At 36.8% G+C, this 19,508-nt stretch overlaps 1 protein-coding gene across 1 annotated transcript; it reads right to left on the reverse strand.

Annotated features, from left to right (window-relative positions):
- Window positions 1-6,773: 6,773 nt before the first annotated feature.
- LOC145601847 (putative ribosomal large subunit pseudouridine synthase SVR1, chloroplastic) lies at window positions 6,774-18,319 on the reverse strand. The gene is made up of 10 exons (XM_081657926.1): window positions 17,836-18,319; window positions 14,229-14,308; window positions 13,932-14,032; window positions 13,705-13,777; window positions 13,472-13,565; window positions 13,326-13,374; window positions 11,546-11,696; window positions 10,384-10,440; window positions 9,179-9,234; window positions 6,774-7,292 (listed from the first exon to the last, which is right to left on the reverse strand). The coding sequence occupies exons 1-10, from the start codon at window positions 18,233-18,235 to the stop codon at window positions 7,232-7,234; spliced, it is 1,122 nt and encodes a 373-aa protein (XP_081514052.1). The 5' UTR covers window positions 18,236-18,319; the 3' UTR covers window positions 6,774-7,231.
- Window positions 18,320-19,508: the final 1,189 nt, after the last annotated feature.

The raw sequence follows: 19,508 nt of genomic DNA on the forward strand, positions 1-19,508 counted from the left end.
ATAAATAAATAAAACTCCTCCAAAATCCTCAAAATTTTCACTTTTTCTATTCTAGAGGTCAATTTGTGGATGCCTCCCACACGCTTTCTATTTTGAAGTTTCTTGTGTAAATTCCCGAATTAGAGCGTAGTTGAAAGGGCTTGGGAGTGCATTTTGGGAGGTGGACTTGCATTTTGAGATTTTATAACCGAAAAAGGGCTTTACAACTTTGGAATATCTAGACGTGCTCTAATGAACTAGTAAAAGGTATAACGAAGTATCCTAGTGCAGCCTTGCTTAGTTCGCCTCTCTACCCCCAACTTAGGTGCACATTTGTATGAACGGTAATTCTTGAAAGTTGCTCACTTGTTTTGCTTGTGTTTTGTATCCCGATGAGTTGACTTGGGCAATAAAAATATCGGTTTTGTGTGTTTTGACCACTTTGAGGACAACAATGTGCTATGTTAGTTGGTGTGGTTTGTGTGAGTTGTGGGTTAAGCTCAAGGGAAACCCTCACGAGATAAAAACTCGTCCTCTTAGGCGACTTAGGGGTTTAAATTGCTTTCACTTGTGCTAAAAGTGTTTATGGTTCTTGCCATGCGGATTTGTGTTTGAGTTTTCTCTCCTTGGTTTGATCATTAGCAAGTAATCTTCCTTCTTAATTTGGCATGTTTGTTTTGCTCGAGGACTAGCAAAAACTTAGCTTGGGGGGATTTGATAACTTGTTATTTGATACGATTTTAGGGTGATTTTTGAACCTTGTTTACTTGAAATGTTAGCATTTTGGTTCACTTTCTATCCTATTTTCATTCAATTTTTGTGTATCCCTTGCTTCACGGGTTTTTAGTGTTTTTGTTGAGTTTTCAGGACCAAAAACCGATGATTTGAAGCATATGGATGACAAACCAAGTTTAGAAGCCGTAACAAAGGAGCAAAACTGAAGAGAATGTGAAGAAAAGGGCCTAGAAGACCCTGCACGGACGTGCCATGTCCTGCACGGCCGTGCAGGACAGTCTCAGTCAAACTTTGCTACTGCCCGATTTGGCACGGACGTGCAAGGATTCAGCACGTCCGTGCATCTCAGCCAGCACGTCCGTGCCATAAACTGCACGGTCGTGCAGTTAGCCTGGCCAAATCTGAGCTACTGCCCGAATCTGCACGTCCGTGCTTAGGGTGGCACGTCCGTGCCACCTTGGCTGCACGTCCGTGCCACCCCTGGCACGTCCGTGCGCACCTGCAGAAAATCCCGACTCTTGTTTTCTCCGTCCTTTTTATTTGAGGGTCATATAAATACCCCCTTAGACTCTATTGTAAAGGGGGATCCAAGTTTTCAGAGCTTCCTTTTAGTTTGTAGTTGTAGAAACATAAATTCTCTCAAATCATTAGTTAGATTCAATTATTAGTTGGGAATTCTCAATCTCAATCATTGTAGAAGACAAGTTCCTCCATTGTTATTCAATTTCAAGCTTCAATTAGTAATTTCTCCAACCTTTTTCTACTTAATTTCTGATTTCATTTGCTTTTGCATGTCATTTAAATCTTCTTAAGTTCTTGGTAATTTGTTATTGGATGATAGTTATTTCAATCGTTAACCACTTTCTCCCAATTATTGAAGTAGTTAGAACCCTAATTGTTGATTGCATGTTTATAAATATGAGTTGTGAGTAGTCTTCTTGCTAGGGGTTGGGTGAAGCTCAACCTTTTGGGTTAGTTATGCAAATATGGGAGGAACATTGATGTTTGTATTGCAATTAAATTAATTATATGAGATTGCTTGTTAGTTCTTCATGATAGGATTAGCTACCCTTGACTTAGGAATTTGATAGCATGATGTGCCTAATTTGACATGGAAGTGTAAATTGAGTATGTCATTACTTATTGTAATTTGATTATGTATCATCTATTGCTAGACTAATGAGGAATCTAAGTTTAGTAGTGTGAGTTGTTTTCCTATTGCATGAGGTTGATTTTACATATAGTCCTTGCTATAACTTGTCTATTTTACTCCCGTTTGCTTAATTGCCTTGGTTAAGTGGATTCCATTCCCTAGTGTCTTTAATCCATTGATTTAGAACCATAGTTTGTTTGTCTACTTGACGAAACCCAATTCACCATTGACTTCGAATTAGCTTAAGTGTTAAGATCTTTAGCAACCATATCTCGTTCCTTGTGGACCGAACTCTTACTTGTCATTACGCTTGGTTTGTAAGGTGTTTGTTAATAAATGTGTTTGATTGAGTGTGGAATGAGCGACCGTTCTAACGCCCATCACATCATCATCAACATCTTCTATAAATTGAATTGAGGCTAGATCCAGATCAGAGATCGCCTTGCGTTTTAGAGGGCAATGCTCCTGCTTGAAACGTCTCTTGGCCTTTCCTCTTTTGAATCGCCTGTTTTGCATCTTCCTACCCCTTCTATCCCTTTCACCCCAAACCGTAAAGATGATTGCACTATCCGACATTGTTTCTGATGGATCAGGGCAATCAGAATCCTTGGTAACCCCAACTTCTACCACCATCTGTTCAATTCTAGGGTGAACTTGTACCTGGTTGTTAATGGCAAGGGCTTCCACGCTGTTCTCCTCAAGTTGGTCTTCTTCAGCTATGTCGACTTGCTGCTCCCCCACCCAAGGACTCATCGGCTCCTCTGGAATTTCACCAATTTGAAATTCATCATTCTCTTCATCCCCTTGGAAATCCATAGGATCGTAGGTAGGAGAATCAGGTTCTCGTATTTCCACTGCTCTTGGATGATTTTGATTATCAAATTCAATAAAGAATCGTTGGTTATAGCCTGCATTATCAATCCTCCTAGCAGCTATCTCCTCATTTAATTCCACTCGTGACTGAATAGCAGAGCTCATTAGTAGATCAAACCTGATATTTTCAATATCTGGACCATACCTAGGCACTCCATTCTGCATTCCCCTGTTATTCTGCAAGTTGGGATTTTCTGCTTGATTTGGAATATCTCCAGTCGCTGCTGCTGCCGCGTTCGAGTATGGATCTGCTCCCATTTCTCTCCCTTGACCTTGTGAATCATTCCCATGTTCACCTTGCCTAGCCCCTGTATCCCCTGCTAATTCTTGCGGATTGCCCTGTTCTGGCATCTCCACACCTTCCATAGGGTTTTGCTGGTTATGTTGCGGTGGGGCTACTCCAAGATCAACCACAGGACCATTGAAAGGAGCTCCCTATTGTTGATCCTAGTCCCAGGAACAACAATTCTCCCCCCATTTTGTATTCCTAAATCGAAATCCACCATGATATCCGAGGCTCTAAACGTTGGTGAGGGAGGAGCTTGGTCATCACCAAAAGTTTCTCTAGGGGTAATCGTACGTTCAGAGGCCGGAGTAGCTCGCATGTCTATGTTAAACATCGAGAAACCATCCTCCGATTCAAGAGTTGGTATACCTCTTGATTGATATTGCATCATGATATGATCAATATCTTGCTGAATGAGATCTTCATGCCTCCTACACCTCGTATGTTTATGACCAATCCTACCACACCTTACACAATATTTAAATAAGTTTTCATACCTTAATTGAATCCAGATTACCGCATCATCATCTAATTTAAGAAAGAAGCCTGGTATAAGTGGCTCCCCTAGGTTGAGAAGCACTTCAATTCGCAGATAGTCATTTCTTGGAACAAATTGCGGCTCAAATTCTATCTGGAAGGGCATCCCAAGTAGCTCACCAACTGTGACAGCCATATGGGAGTTAAGATATTCGCAGGGGAGCCCGCAAATTCTTACCCAGAACTTAGCTTTCCTGAATCTTACAACATGAGGCACCTGATTAGGCCACCATGGCGCGAAAACCATGAGTGCACCATCAAAGCAGGCCTTAGTTTTAGCCAGAAGATCTCTTTTATCTTCATCATTTGAACATTTGAAAACATATAAATCATTCATCTTATAAACATCAATGTAACCCCTTGTACTCCATCTAGAATTAATGAAATCACGAATAGATGTAGGACTCAAGGTACGATAATCCAAAAGGTAACCATACACACATTTTTGCCAAAACGCCCTACTCCCATCCACTCTATAAGGTGCAAGTTCAGCCAATGCTGCTGACCTGTTGATATTTCTAGTTTGATTGAATCTTTCGGCCATTTTGAGTGAGCAAGTGGAAGAGAATTCTGAATGGAGTTGTGAAAATAGACAGGAAGCGTTGAGGTGGTTGTGCAAATTCTGCTACTATTTATAACAGCCACCATACCAAGGAGGCGTTTCAAATTCCTGTCTCGAAGGTGGCGACAGTGGCATGCAGATTAGCTTTGGCTAATGTGTCTTACCGCCGTAATTAATTGGTGGATTTAGAAACCCAATAATCCTTAGATTTGAAATCCGTTAGTAATAAACACCGTTAATGCACTTAATTTGAAGTAAACATAAAAACTTAACAGTAGGAGCATGAAATTAACAGAAAATGGTGTAGTATCTTAATCCGTTAACAAGAAAATGATTATACTCCTGCAAAGCGATTGGCCTTTCCTAGTGGTGCCAATAGGAGATGACAGATGGCAGCCCAGGGAGAATAAGTAGGCCGGTAATTACCCTTAGGCACAACTTACCCAAAACAATAATGATGACTGTTAAGAGAAAAGTAAGGTGGAGTTTCCGAGCAACCACCTTTACAAAAACACCCTTGAGGGTAGCTCTATTTGTAGAGTGAGAAGCTCTCTATTTTAGAGAGAAGATGGAAGGATTTTTGGTTATTATGTCATATTAACTGTTACGGTTCGAAAAGTTTGGCTCGAAGCCGTGCGGCAGTTGCAATGAGGGTGCAAGCCAAGAGTCTTAAGTGTTACGAGGTTAGTAGCAACACGATTGAGAAGGTGTCTTGGGGTTCATTCTTGTCTATGGATGAGCAAGAGTGAGAGCGAGGGTCGGTCAAGGCTTGCGAGGATCGATCAAGTCAAAGTGCTCAGAAGCAGGTCTGACGACAAGTGTATCTTTTGGAGGGTCTCTAGGGGGACGCTTTGAGATCTACAAGCTCTAGTATTAAGAGCTTAAACAACAACAAGATTCAAAGTCTAACAGCAGACGTGTACAGATTTTTCACGCTGTTTGACGGGGACGAAGTTGATGTAGAAATATTTTTTTAACAAAGAATAACTTTCACCACATTTATGGATAGGACCGTTTCGTAACGCTAACCAAACAATTACCAAGACCATATTGAGGGGTGGTTACCATCAAAGCTACGTTAAGTTAACGGCTATTCAGACCAAATATAGAAAGTTACATTTCTATCCCAGACTTAGAACTAAAAAAGACTTATGGGCCCTCATAAAAACATTTTTTTCTTTTTTTGAAGGATCATTAAAAACGTATTAAAGAGTTCCTAATCTACTTTATCTAACACAAGAGATTGTTTTAGTTCTCCTACTTTACAGTGGGTATTCCAAGAGCAAACAATTACTATGCTATATTGCTATGCGAGTGCTGCTGGCCAAATCTGTCTCCTACTAAATCATCTTGCTGGTACACTTGATCATTGATGTTTACTAGCATATGAGTACCAGGTTGCTCGATTTGCTTGTTATTCCTCCTTCTAGATAGATAGCGCCCTCCACCCCTCTTCCACTTCGATGGCAGGATGTGATATGATAATGTGATGGATGATGCAAGGCCTTGAGTTCTAGGACTATCCTTTTTTTCATACTCAATTGGAGAATATAGAAATGCATTCTTGCTTTTCAAGTTACCTTACATGATCGTAGCGAACACCTTCTTTGGCACCCATTTTTGCATCATCATCTGTCACATGTAAGAAATAGCTGTACTGTCTATTCTCATGTTTCCATTTTGCTTATTAATCATCAACTTTCCATTTGGGTTAGGTTTAGTGATGTCCATTTGAGTACATTCTCTGCAAATGGCAGTATTCTCAGAATAATCCACAATGGAATAACTCTAAAAACCTCATGGAAATTAAAATTTGATAACCAAGCTTCACAATCATAAACATGCGGCAATGGGATATATAAGAACCTTCTCACAGAATTTAACACTTGCAACAAATCTTAGCGCTACCCCAATAAAACACCATTGCGGTAGCTCATTGTTCAGACAATATATCAACTTCTACTTTGTCTGATTGCGCCACTGACTTGTGACTTTTAATCATAGAGGGGGAAATCAAGAGTTATTCCATTAGCTGCATGATTAGCACCAGTGACGATCTGAACAATATGATGTATCACTTCATCCTTGCTCCATTTGCTAGAGCTCAAAAGCATTACTGATACTTAGAGTTTGCTGCTGTAAATTTGTTGCCCAACACTTGTTCCTCCTGTATTTGGTGCCTTACTGTATCATCAAGTTGCTCTACCCCCATCAGGCTGTCACATAATGCTCTCATGACATTCAATAATTGCTCGCATTACCTCAGAATCTACAGGGATAGCACTTGGATGCAGAGATTCTAATCTATCAATATTTGCCAATTATCTATGGCTTGAGCATGTCATGAAGATTATTGACCTACTACTGAAGTTGAACCAACCATGCCATTGATATCTTCTTCCCGTATGATTGTTGGGAGCAGGTTAGCAAGAGACCTAAACATGCGCCCTAAATCGCAATGAGAAAAATTTATTTCTTTCAACTTTCAAGAGCAAGTGTTGTACAAATCTTAACTGGTCTTTTTTCGCATGTAAAAGCAACATTTATTTGAACAAAAGTTGAGACACAGGTAACTGCCAGCTCACTAAACCTGCAGCACAAAGCAAGGATTTCAATCATAAAGCATCTTCTCTGAGCAATACACTAGATTATTAGGGTCAAATTTGTTCCATATACTCAGTTCAAGAGTTCTTACATCTTAATCACTAACAAAATTGGTATACACAATTCTAGCAAATATTACTGCAATAAACAATTATAAATGTTCTTCACTCATTAACTTTACAGAGAAGACATTGATCAACATTCTTCATCTCGATTCCATCTTGATTTGTGATTCAATAGCATTTGATTGTGCATAAACCATCTATCTTACAGAGCATACTTTTCTAGAATACCTGCTTTGACTGCACATCTTTCATTTTGGGTAACTAGCTTCTCACATCTCCACATGAACAGGCCTCAGCATGTAAAAAATTACAGCAACATATTCATGGAGGCTCCAAAATGTAGTGTCATCCTTTGCTGATAAGACATCACAATTCTGATCAGGCGTGCAGAAGCTGCTCATTGGTAAGCCAAGTTGGCAAAAGAAGTCTTCAGAAATTTACTTTTTCCATCCCAAAGCTTTGAGATCGTTTTCTTTCAGTTCAACATATTTACCAAGCCTACAATAGACAACAAACTAAGAACATCACATATCTATTTTATTATAAACAGAGTAATTTAAACACAGTTTCTACTCTATGCAAAGCATCATAATAAACATGCCAAAGACATCTACCTGCTTTTCGGTGAAAAAATAAAAATAACACTCCCTCCGTTCCTTTAATATTGCAGCATTTACCCCTTGAGGAAGTTTCACATATATAGCAAAACACCCATGTAGGAAACAACTTTCTCCTTTTCACTAAAAGTACCCAATACACTATTTGTTAATACTTGCTGTAGTTCATGTTTGCAATCACATAGACAAGTTTTTTGCTCCCTTTTTTTCCCAATACCTAAAATCTTGTGCACTCTTCCCATGTTGCACTATTTAAGGAATGAATGAAGTATGATGCATTCATCAAGCATCACTGTTATTAAGTAAATAAATATAGAAGTGCATCTAAATTCCATTTACTAGAAAAGGGCAAGTGCAGCTATACAAATACCTAATACTAACGCTACATTATCTGAAGGCTAAAGAGATTAGGATGACTGCTACATTATCTGAAGGCCAAACACTTAAGAAACCATGCTAAAGGATCCAAACTTTACAGACATACCAAATTCACTTGGCATGCACAATCAATACATCAATCCGAGGTTTGCTAATATTTTCAAAGTTACTCATATTTAAACTTGCATTAACAGAAAAATACAAAAACTACTGAACTACTTTTTCTTTCCTAAACTTAGTACAAGTTAGGTATCCACATATATCCTTATTCCCCTAATAGAAAACTTCTGATTTTCAAGGCTATTGCAAAGGCTAGTAATGTAGTCCAGTCAACTACTCCACTGGACCCAATGACCAAAAATAGCAACCACAGTCAGGGTTTGATGTTTTTTCCAAGTGGCATTTGAAACAGATTCCATTAACAGCTTTATAACTTACTAGAATTTATATTTCTTAATTAATAGAGCTAAATCACACTTCAAATCTACTGGTACTCATTCACCAAAAATTTAATGTTAGATTTTACACCGTATCCCTTATTGTGCCTTCGGGGATTTGGTGTAATGCTTTCTAATGAGAGAGGGAAAAATAGTTAGTGGCTAGATTTGGACACTGATATTTCAGAAAAATAATTAGCCATAGTGAAAATTAGTTTTTACTTTATAGGGACATCCCAGTAGGGTATATGGAGTAAACATTTAGGATTGGAAGGAGTCTTGTCTATCTTAAGTGTTAGCTTGGTTTCTACAAGTATGTTGCATTTAATGAAAATAATTTTTGGCATCCTTATAAATTATAAGACATACCTCCCAATCGCACCCAATTGCAATCAAAATGTTTTAGTGGATTTGGTGTAATGCTTTTATAGGGACATCCCAATAGGGTATATGGAGTAAACATTTAGGATTGGAAGGAGTCTTGTCTATCTTAAGTGTTAGCTTGGTTTCGCACATGATCATTTTACATCAGCATAACAATCTGGTCTCTATAAATCCAAGATCATTTGTCCCGTGATCATCCTCCCACTAGCTACTATAAAGAGATAAGGTGTTACAAGGGATGTTAATATAGCAAACTAATTATTCCCCTCTATCCCCCCCCCCCCCCCCAAACAAAAAAAAAAAAAAAAAAAAAAAAAACAAACACACACACACACACTATTCTCTTAACAGTTGAATAAACATGCAAATGCTAAATACTATGCATTGAAGGGGCATTTTATATAAATAATGCACTCAGCCACATTTTACAATGATTGAGATGTATTAAGCACAACTAAAACATGACCACATGAACATAAAGATACATAAGGTTATCCTCCAGAATGTGGAACTTAATCAAAATATCTAGACAAGCGGAAACAAGAAAAAATAAAGATTATTAAATTACCCAAGGTCAGAGGAAAGCTTGAAACCACCAATACGTACACGCTTTAGGGAATGGATCTGTATGAGAAAGGAAGGGAAATTAGTTGAAATTGATGCATGTGTCACACACATACATAATAAAATCAGATGCTACCATTTCTAAATGGAGGCAATATGAAAACTTATTGAGAAGGGAACTTTTTTAATTTGTTTTCCTAGAGAATAGACATTGACCATCATTTTCGCCATCAAAGTACTTTTACATGATGAGCCATCAAAATATTCCTGCATAATTATACTACAATTGTAAATTTTTCAATGCAAAATGTGCAAACCTCAGCTTATCATCCAAATAGTACAATAAATATTCATGCTAATGAAGTGAAGCTAACCTACAACGTTATCCCTTTGTTTTAATATGTTGGCTTGGTAAACATCAGATTGTCCCAAAGTTAGCGGTTTGGCTCCATATCAAAGGTTTGGCCAGATCCTACACCTCATGCGGGTGTTTGGTAACTAGCGGTTAGCATCCAGCCTGCTATATAAGAAAATGCTGATAGAGGCAGCGTTTTTGGATTGAGAAGGTTGGAAATATATTTTTAAATTTCATTTAGGCTCTGTTTAACTTAATTTCCAATTGAGAGGAGCCTCAATCAAGAACAGTCTAAACAACCAAAAAAATAAAAAAATCTCTTCTAAATCTTAAATAATAATGATACGTAGTAATAAAGAAACAAAAAAAAAAGTCAAAATTCGACAAAGTAGAAGAATTAATAGAGAATAATGGCAACCAACAGTTGCATCCATGATAGATATTATACTATTTTGAGTTTTAATTCTAGGGAGAAAGTTTAATCAACTCTCTACCAAGTATAACTCAAATATTCAAAATCTGGATAAATATTGAGAATAATAACTAATGATTTTTCTTGCATGTATATAAAGTCTATGGAAGATGAATTGTAGTAATAAGTCCATGGAAATTTGATAAATTGGCTTTAAGTACTGGGGAGATAAGACTGAAGCAGAGAATCCAGGGAAATTTGATAATATGGCTTTAAGAATTGGGGAAGATGAGACTGAAAAGGGGAAAGTGCCAAAAAAAGTTCAGTATTTTGTATATATGTCTCATAACAAAGTATAATCTGTAAGGCGCAGCTTTAGTGACTTGAAGAAGGAAATACAAATAACAAATGTTTACTATCAAGCCAAAAAGAGGAAAATAACCTCAAGTCCAGCTTTTTTCACCAGTTCTCGAACCTCGTGGTTTCTTCCCTCATTAACCTATCAATATAACAATGGCAGTAAGCTGTCAGATGCTCAGTTACCCAACTAGACACAAAGCAATGAAAGCATCAAATGATTATACTCCATAAGTACCAAAACAGAAGCTTGGGGAAAAATTATTGTATCAATAACAGTCCCCTCAGCTCCAATAGTCAAAGCATAGAAAAAAACACACACACACACACACATTCACACACACACCCAAAATTTCTTTATATTTTAAAGTGAGTTAAATCTGACATCATCTGTTTCATTCAGACACAAAATTAAAAAAGACAATATTACATATTTACTGCTTTCCAGATTTACAAGACACAAGAGCATTAATTGACTTTGCTCAACCAATAGTAATGAGATCCATCCAGCTTGTCTACAAAAGCAGTATAAAGCATGAATTATCTTTCTATACAGATTTATGGATTTACCACCTATACATTACATCCAACCGGTACCATTTAAACCACAAGAAAAAATGTCCCAAAGAGCATAAGCCCTTTGTGTGGTCAGTTTGTTTGTAGAGGCTCCAAAACTATGGCAAACTTAGATCCAGCATCAAATAGGTGAGTCTCCTCAAACATGTGTGCTCAGAATAAAAAAGCTGAAGAATGTTATTTTCATGAATACTGTGAGATGGTAACTACTATTTGAAGCCAGCTGTTTAAAATCATCAAGATAGGAGTGCTCACCCTATGCTTTGTCGCATCTGTAAATTAGCAATGTGCAAGTTTGAAGGAAAAGGAAGGAGGTTTACACAAAGAGCACACTTGTTTAGCCTTTAGTTTTAATCGTTGAACATAATTCCAGAATCTACCAGTTTCCACACAATCCAAACAGTGTGGGACTTCTCTTTACTGTCTTCAGAATGACTAACGCACCTTTGTTTTTCATTAAAAAATTCGATAAAATTTCTTTTATCAAAATATGAAGCTAAAAATTACTACCCTCAAAGAATTACATAGAGATATGACATAGAACAATTAAACTAAAGAAACTGAGAATAATACCAGAATTTATTAATCTTATCTTAGGATTGAAAATTTTATAAAGTAATTAGTCCATTGCAATTTACCAACACAATTATGTACAATACCGTGATGCTTACCACAATACGCAGACGAGATCTGAGAATATCTGGCTGTCGAGGCAAGAGTTCTACATATTCAGGCGTACAATGCACACCATCAATGGTTGTTCCTTGGATAATGGCCACTAAGTGTCGTTTATGAACTTCACCATTAACAGTGGCAATATATCTTCAAATGCAAAGAAAATTCTATCACCATTCATAAATTACATAGAATATACTTTGCAATACAGCAGTGTTGTGATGAGTGATGATTCAGTTAAATTATAAGTACCAGAATTCACCACAAGCCACCAACAAATCAAATCATGTTCTCACAGATAAAAAAAATTTCTTAATTTTGTAAATATATAAGGATTTGGAGAAAAGATAATAACTAAGACAGAATAGAGGCACGATATCAGTATAGCATGCATTCAAAAGACCATGTGACAAGCACCAAGCCTAGAGTATCAATAGATGCAAGCTTTGGAAGATTAAGGCCATGGTTTGAAAATATGGTTTTGGTCGCGATCACTGGAACAGCCACGCAGTGCTTAGATTAAGAAAATGATGCGGATCATGGATTATGTTGCAGTTATCGCGAAGTGAATTTGACTTCAATGGTCACTCTTGTGATGCTCTATCTTGAAAGGGACTATATTTTCTAACTTCACAATATTCAAGATAATTTAGAAAATCAAAGAGATAGCTAAGTTAGAAAACATAGTCCCTTTCAAGCTATGATGCTCGGACTCTGGTAGCCGTGTTTGACATTGGTACATGTCCAAGTGTCCAACTTGGCTATTTTGTGAAAAATCTTAGTGATTTGGCCCAAAATGAAGTGTTAAATTGACGAATCCATGTCTGAGTGTCAATGATCCAACATGATTACTTGAGGTAAAGTGAAGAGTAAGAGATGCATAGCTTTCAAGAATAGCACAATTACGACTCCAACTGGTTACATCTTTCTTTGGGAAGACATCCTAGAAAGTGTCTCAAATAACAACACAAGCTACTAAATATAATGGATGTCAGCTTGAATGAAGTACGGATAATTGTCAAAATCAGATGATGAAATTTGTAGAGGGGAACTCAACCAATGAGCTAGGATGTTACATAGCAATATACAAAAGAAATTTCACATAGGCCTATGAGGGATTGATGGCTACAATGCTATAACCAAGTACCAAGAAAAATGATGTATAGGTGTTAAAGGCAAAGGCAAATCCTATGAGTATGTGAATTATCAAGGATATGCATGAAAGTGCAAGTAATCAAATTAGAACACTAAGAGGGGATGGTGTTTTATGCTATAAATATAAGAATTCATAAGGTAAGTGTTTTGAGTTCATTTTGCCTTTGTTATAAATGAGCGTTCTAAAAAATTGGGGAATTTCCATGGTGTGTCTATCTGCCTTTTGCTATATACACAGAACTTCATCAGGTATGTACTTTCAGTCCATTGCTCTTTAAATGATCTTTTTAAAGTATTTGAAGAAAAATTACACAGTATAATGTATTTGCTGCTTGAATAAACAGCACGATTTTATGTTCGAAAAAGCATAATAAGCTTCTAGCCTGCTACTGCTTCACAGACAGCATAAGTTGCTAGTAACCCAGTGCCAATTTGAGTTCAATGTAAATAACTAAGTGGGATAAAAAATGATGCATCAAAAATTGAAAATAAAGTTAATTCAGATTTCTGATGCTTCTACATACAAACTCATAACACAAACTAATCATCTTTAAAAATTGGAAATCTAAAAGATCAAATGTTAACTTCCAAATGGAGAGTTATAATAAAAGAACTACTTACTCCTTTGTTAAATTAGAAGATGGATGTGATACTCTTTGAGCAAAGTCACCTGGATAAAAAAGCAAATAGCTATAACAAAATCTACTAGATTCGAGGTCATACTTAATATTTTACAAACTGAAAGCTATACAAAGCACAGCAATTACCATCATTGGTTATAATAATTAGTCCAGTAGTTGCAACATCTAGGCGTCCAACAGTAAAAAGCCGTGGCTTTGGCTCTCCAGGATTCTTTTTGTCCTAAAAGAATATATATTGATTGACGTTAATAATTAATAAAAGAGATAATATGCATTTGAAACATGACAAAATTTCAAAAACAGATATCACAAACAGAGAAATTTGAGGGGCTTAAGATTGGAGACAACAGTGCGCATACCCAACTCTTCAGAAAATCATCACACAAGGATAAAATAGACTTGGACTCTTTCTCACCAGAAGAGCATATGTATCTGCAATGATATAATCATATTTAGCAGGAATGTAAATTATTTCGGGGTACTAAGTTGAGAAGAACTCTGACAGAAGACATGCACAAGGCAGTAAGACTTTTTTCTTTCTTTATTCACAACTTTGAGAATGGAATAGAGTTGATGAGTGTCTGACCCTTTAGGTTTGTTCAGTGCAAGATAAACCTTTGATGGCAACTTTTTAGGTAGGCGGCTTCCCTTGACATAAATAATATCCTTGGCAGGATCAACTTTTGTCTGTGCATCACCACTAGTTAGTTAAAATTGCAAATTCAACAAAACAAATCACGGATGGAAAGTGAAACAATAACCATGGAAGAAGCAAGTCAAATCAGTGACACAAGATATTCAGACACCCTAGCAAAAAATTAAAAGCAGTAACTTATAAAGCATAACAAACAGGTTTTTTTTTTTAGTGTAAAGAGCAGTTAACCTGAGGTGTATCACAGACAGAACCGTTGACAGTCACCTTTCCCTGAAATATGAGCTCCTCACTGCTTCTCCTTGATGCCACTAAGAAGAGAGATGCAAACTTAGAACAAACATAAGACATATGCCACCGCCTAGCAATTGGCAGTAGAACAAAATTCCTGTAATTCATTCTACCCTAAAATGACAACTTCCCCCCACTCACATTAATTTTTTCTTCTCTGTAATTTTTTAATCTATTATTCAATCTAACTACATTTACCTCATATCCTGATAACAGCCTATATATAAGATTAGATTTCAACTTTGTTGGCTGCAAATTGAGACTCAAAAAGACCTACAATCTTATCTTATCTTATCACAATGCAACATAAAGCCTCTGTTGGGTCTGCATTGAGATTGAACTAATTCAGGTAGGTGCAGCAAAGTATATAATGTGGAAAATTGTGGGAATAACTATCATGACCTAATTCAGCTGTATTCAGGAAAATCTGAGAATATTTTCCTTTAAACACAATCAGTAACCAATATAAGCAGAACCAAGGCACAAAAAGATCATCCAATGACACCCATAACCTGTCAATCTCATATAATCAGAGGGAAAAAAATAAAATAAAAAAATACCTCCACGACATGATGGCCAGTCTAGCAAAGTAGCAAACAACCAAAATCAATCACAACTCACAAAGCCAATGCATAAATTTCCAAAAACCCAATTCCTTGGATAAGATACCGCATGGTATGTTGTGTTATACTGTAATTTGCATCAAATGATCCCCATAAAAGTGTTGCAGCTGTTGCTATTATAAGGTAACACAGAAGTCAGTGGATACCCTGCATACTACTGAAATGTAGAGTGACTTCATACTATGTTTCCCTGCATAAATTACAGTGACTTCAATGCTATATTTTGCTTCTGGTCTTTATACTTTCTCCGTTTCACTAAAATTGCAACACTTTGACTTATGCACAATTTCACTCCACTTTAACTAACTTTTACCATTAATGGCTACGTAAAGATATAGTCACGTGGGATCTTGTCAGATTCACCTTGAGTTATTTTTTAATAATATCAAATTTTATAATTTAAACTTTTTAGAAATTAAATATATTGAAATAGTGCATTGGCGAGCATGAAATAAGAACCATTGCAATTTTAGTAAAACAGATGAAGTATATTTTTATATACTACCTATTCATAAACCGCGTGATTGGTAGTTTGACCACAAAAATTCAAGCGATGCAAAGACAGTGAAGCAGATCCATACAAGTGATTTCAAACAATGAAAGCTAAAAACTATAGTTATAATAACTCAATGAAGAGAAGTGGCAGCAGTAATTAAAAATTACTTTACCCAGAAAATCACCTATCTCGGTTAGCTAGCCAGCAGCTCATTAGCACACAGGCACCATATTATGCTAGCTTCTTAAAGCAAGAAGACAATTTGACCCTAGATCTTAGTCACAATAATGAGAAGTCAATGAAACTGATAATTGAAGTGCGTGGTGGGACATGTGCAGGGTCTTTGATTGAAATGGGAGTAGATTATCTCAAAACGCGTTTGCTGTGTCTCACATGAAAACTTTGTACGTATAAAGATGGTGTTTTAGTGAATACTATGTTCTATTCAATGATTTTGCTAAATCTAACTTTTTAAGCTTAACTAATACTTCCTCCAGTTTTATTTAGATGACTAACATTTCTAAAAAGAAAGTGTCACAATACTTGACAGGAAACTCTTTTTTATAATCACAAATCACCCACAATTAACCAACCTCATACCCATCCTAATGAACAAATCTCTAAATAATCAGCCCAACCCAAAACCACCATCGCCAGAACCCAATACCATTCATCCTACTAAGCCGCCACCACCCTTATTGAACCACCACTGAAACCATCACCCTTATTGAACCACCACAGAAAGCACCACTCCGATATACCGAACCACCACCAAATCAACCTTGTCTAACGAACCACCACCAAAAGCGCCGCCCGGACCTATCAAACCACCCTTTCCTTCCTTGCCGAATGACCACCCCAGTCACCATACCACCACCACCACAACCATCTTTACCCTCAACTCTAGTCTTAGTTTTAAAAGGTGCAAGGCGCACCAAGGCGCAAATGGTCCTTGCAGCCTAGGCACGAGGCGCAAGGCGAAGGTACGCGCCTTTTGTATGCAAGGCGCATGTATTTATATATTTATTTCAAATTATTTTTTACTTTGATTGTGCTTAATACGAATTAAAAAGATTCATGATAAATTAGATAATGATATATGTAAAGCTAAGGTAGTCTGAATTTGAAATAATGTCCACCATTCTTCAATTTATAACTTAAATCTTAGTTATTTTCCTTGAGGCACAAAGGCGCACCTTACCAAAGGCGCTTTGAGGCGCACGAGGTGCACGCCTTCCATAGGTTAGTGAGCCTTGCCTAGCTAAAGCCCATTTCGCTTGGGAGCGAGGCGCGCCTAGGCGTGCTCGAGGCGCACTTTTAAAAACCAAGACTCTAGTATCTCTCTCCTTAACCCTTTTCCTTCCTCAACCACTACATCCATAACCCACCCACCAACACTCTAAGTCTCTAAGTCCCGCCTCCAATTGTCGCCGTTATCGCACACACCATTGCCATCTTTGTTGTCTTAGAGAAAGAAATGTAAAGGCAAAAAGAGCGAGGAAGAAAATTAGATCTGAAAAATTACATTTGCTTGATGGTGGTTTGATTTCTTAATCTTCTGTCTCCTGTTCTTGAAAATAGAAAAGCCCATTTTTATGGTGGTAGCTTAGTGTGGTACGGTGGTGGTTTGGATGTGAGGGTGGGGTGATAGTAGTCGGATGTGGTTTGGTGTTTAGATGAGGGCGATGGTTCTTGTATTTTAGATATCTAAATTCATTATCTACCCTCCTTAAAATTAACCTTCACTATAGCAATAGCTGCTTGATCCTGCCATACATATCAGCATTAGTAGGTATTAAAAGCATTGTTCTCAAACTCTCCAGTTCTCTTTTGGTACCAATGTGAATTACCCCATATAGGTATGAACAATTGGACACTTCAATTTAAACCAAAACATGGAGAAATAGCTGAATTTTAAACGCTCGGACACAAACCCATGTCAACCACATACCAAAAATACATTGGCTTAGAGCCTTAGACAGAAACTCTTAGAGCAAAAACTAAGACCATGGAGCTTTATTCTAGCACTTTGTAAGTTATGCTAGCATGATTCTCTCTATTTAGAACAAACAACAATAATACGAAAAAGACTACCCAATTCCCAAAAACAGGTTCATGTTCGTTGAAAGGGTCGACAAAATCAACTATCACAGCCACATTATATATCCAACAATCCAATATCTTTAAGAGTTATCATCTGGGATTTCAACCATTTATATAACTACGCCCAAATTTAATTTAATTCAACTTTTTCAATCAATTTCCCCCAATTTTAAGTAATTAGCCTAAGTACAGCAGTTCTCATGAAATAAATAATCAATCATAATTAACACGAATTTCAACATGTTAATCCAAAGCACAATTAATTATAATCAAACAAATTATACAGTAAACAAATTCACATTTGAAAGAAATAAAATTCTCTCACCTCCAGCAGCAGCAAGTACCTTAGCAAGACGCTGAGGCTTCTCCCCAAACTTCTCATTGTAAAACCTACGAGCAGCTTTCGAATAACGAGGCTCTTCAACCATCTTCTTCTTCGTCGTCTTCACCCCAACCGCCTTCTTCTGCGTCCCACCTTCCGCAACCGATTGAAATGAGCGCGTCGTGGGAAGTGCGTGGAGAATCCATGGTGGGGAAAGCTTGGAGGAGGACAACAATGGCGGATTGTCTTCGATGGAAGAAGGGAAGGAAGTGAGTGAAATGCGAAGACGAGGAGAGAGAGAGTGAAGGTAGGTGCGGTTAATGGAGAGGAATGATGGGCGAGTGAGGTTAAGGGTTGAGATTGCTAGTGTTGTTGAAGCTGTGGTGATGGTAATGGCCGCCATTAATGGTGGTTTGTGGTGGGTTTTGGATAGGAGAGTGGAACTGTGGACGGCGGAGGGAAACAAAAGGAGATACAAGTCTGATTTTTGGACTAAATATATAATACGGGGTTTTGACTTTTGAGGAAGATAATCAAGATATTAAAGTATGTAAACGGATAAATTAATCAAAATAATTTACACAAAGGAATGTTTTTTTTGTGGCTCGCTGTCATACACCATAACACTAATTGAATAACCCCTTATCGAGTATTGCTGATCGACTGAGTAACCCCACCCACGGCCCACACGGTGTGGCCAGCAACATACTTCGTATGAAACTTTGTGATACTCCCTCCTTTTTAAATACTTGCTTTATTTATACTCTTAGCACTATTCATTTAACCTACCTTAAGTAATGTTTGAGGGTAGCTCAAGTGGTTAGAACTTCCCTCCCGGTCCAGGTGATCCTGGGATCGATCTCATCACCCGTCCTTGTGGCTCTCTAAACACCAAAAAAAAAAGTAATGTTTGTGAGTTATACATAAGAAAAAATGTGGCCTGTGGACACTTGTTACAATCGTCTCAATAAATATATTACTGTATTAATTTTCAATTGTTAGAATTTATACTTTTTAATAATTAAAGATATTACTAATGGCCTAGGAATATGTGTTTTTGTGGAAATCAACAATATGTGTTTTCAATTAGTCTAAGGTGCACCCTTGTGCACCTTAGATAGGTGCAACAACCGTAAAAAAAAATCAACACTACGCTCTACAAAATGAACATTTAGTAAAAAAAAATGAACATTTAGTAAAAAAAATATGAACATGAAAAAAATATGAACATTTAATAATAAAAAATGAACATTTAATACTTATAATGCATATGTTTCATAATCATATTATTTTTTATTTCTTTAAATTTTTGTGTTCATAATTAAATGCATTATATTCATAATAATATTTTATATGTTCATAAATAATTTCAAATATTCATAATGTAAATATGTAGTGTGTTCATGAAATATTAATTTAATCTGTTTATGTATTTGTTGTCTTTCTTAAATGTTTATGTTCATATTTTTTTACGTATATGTTCACCTTTTAAATGCTTATATTCACTTTAAAAAAACCAATGTTTACGTTCATATTTTGAAATGTTATGTTCACTTTCTGAAATGCATAAGTTCATATTTTTTATGCCTGTGTTCACTTTTTGAACAGCTAATGTTCACATTTAAGGGAACCTATGCATATTTTTATGATTTACATGATTATGTTCATTGATTAAA

This window comes from Chenopodium album, chromosome 21 (assembly GCF_948465745.1).
Source record: "Chenopodium album chromosome 21, dcCheAlbu1.1, whole genome shotgun sequence".
NCBI lineage: Eukaryota > Viridiplantae > Streptophyta > Magnoliopsida > Caryophyllales > Amaranthaceae > Chenopodium > Chenopodium album.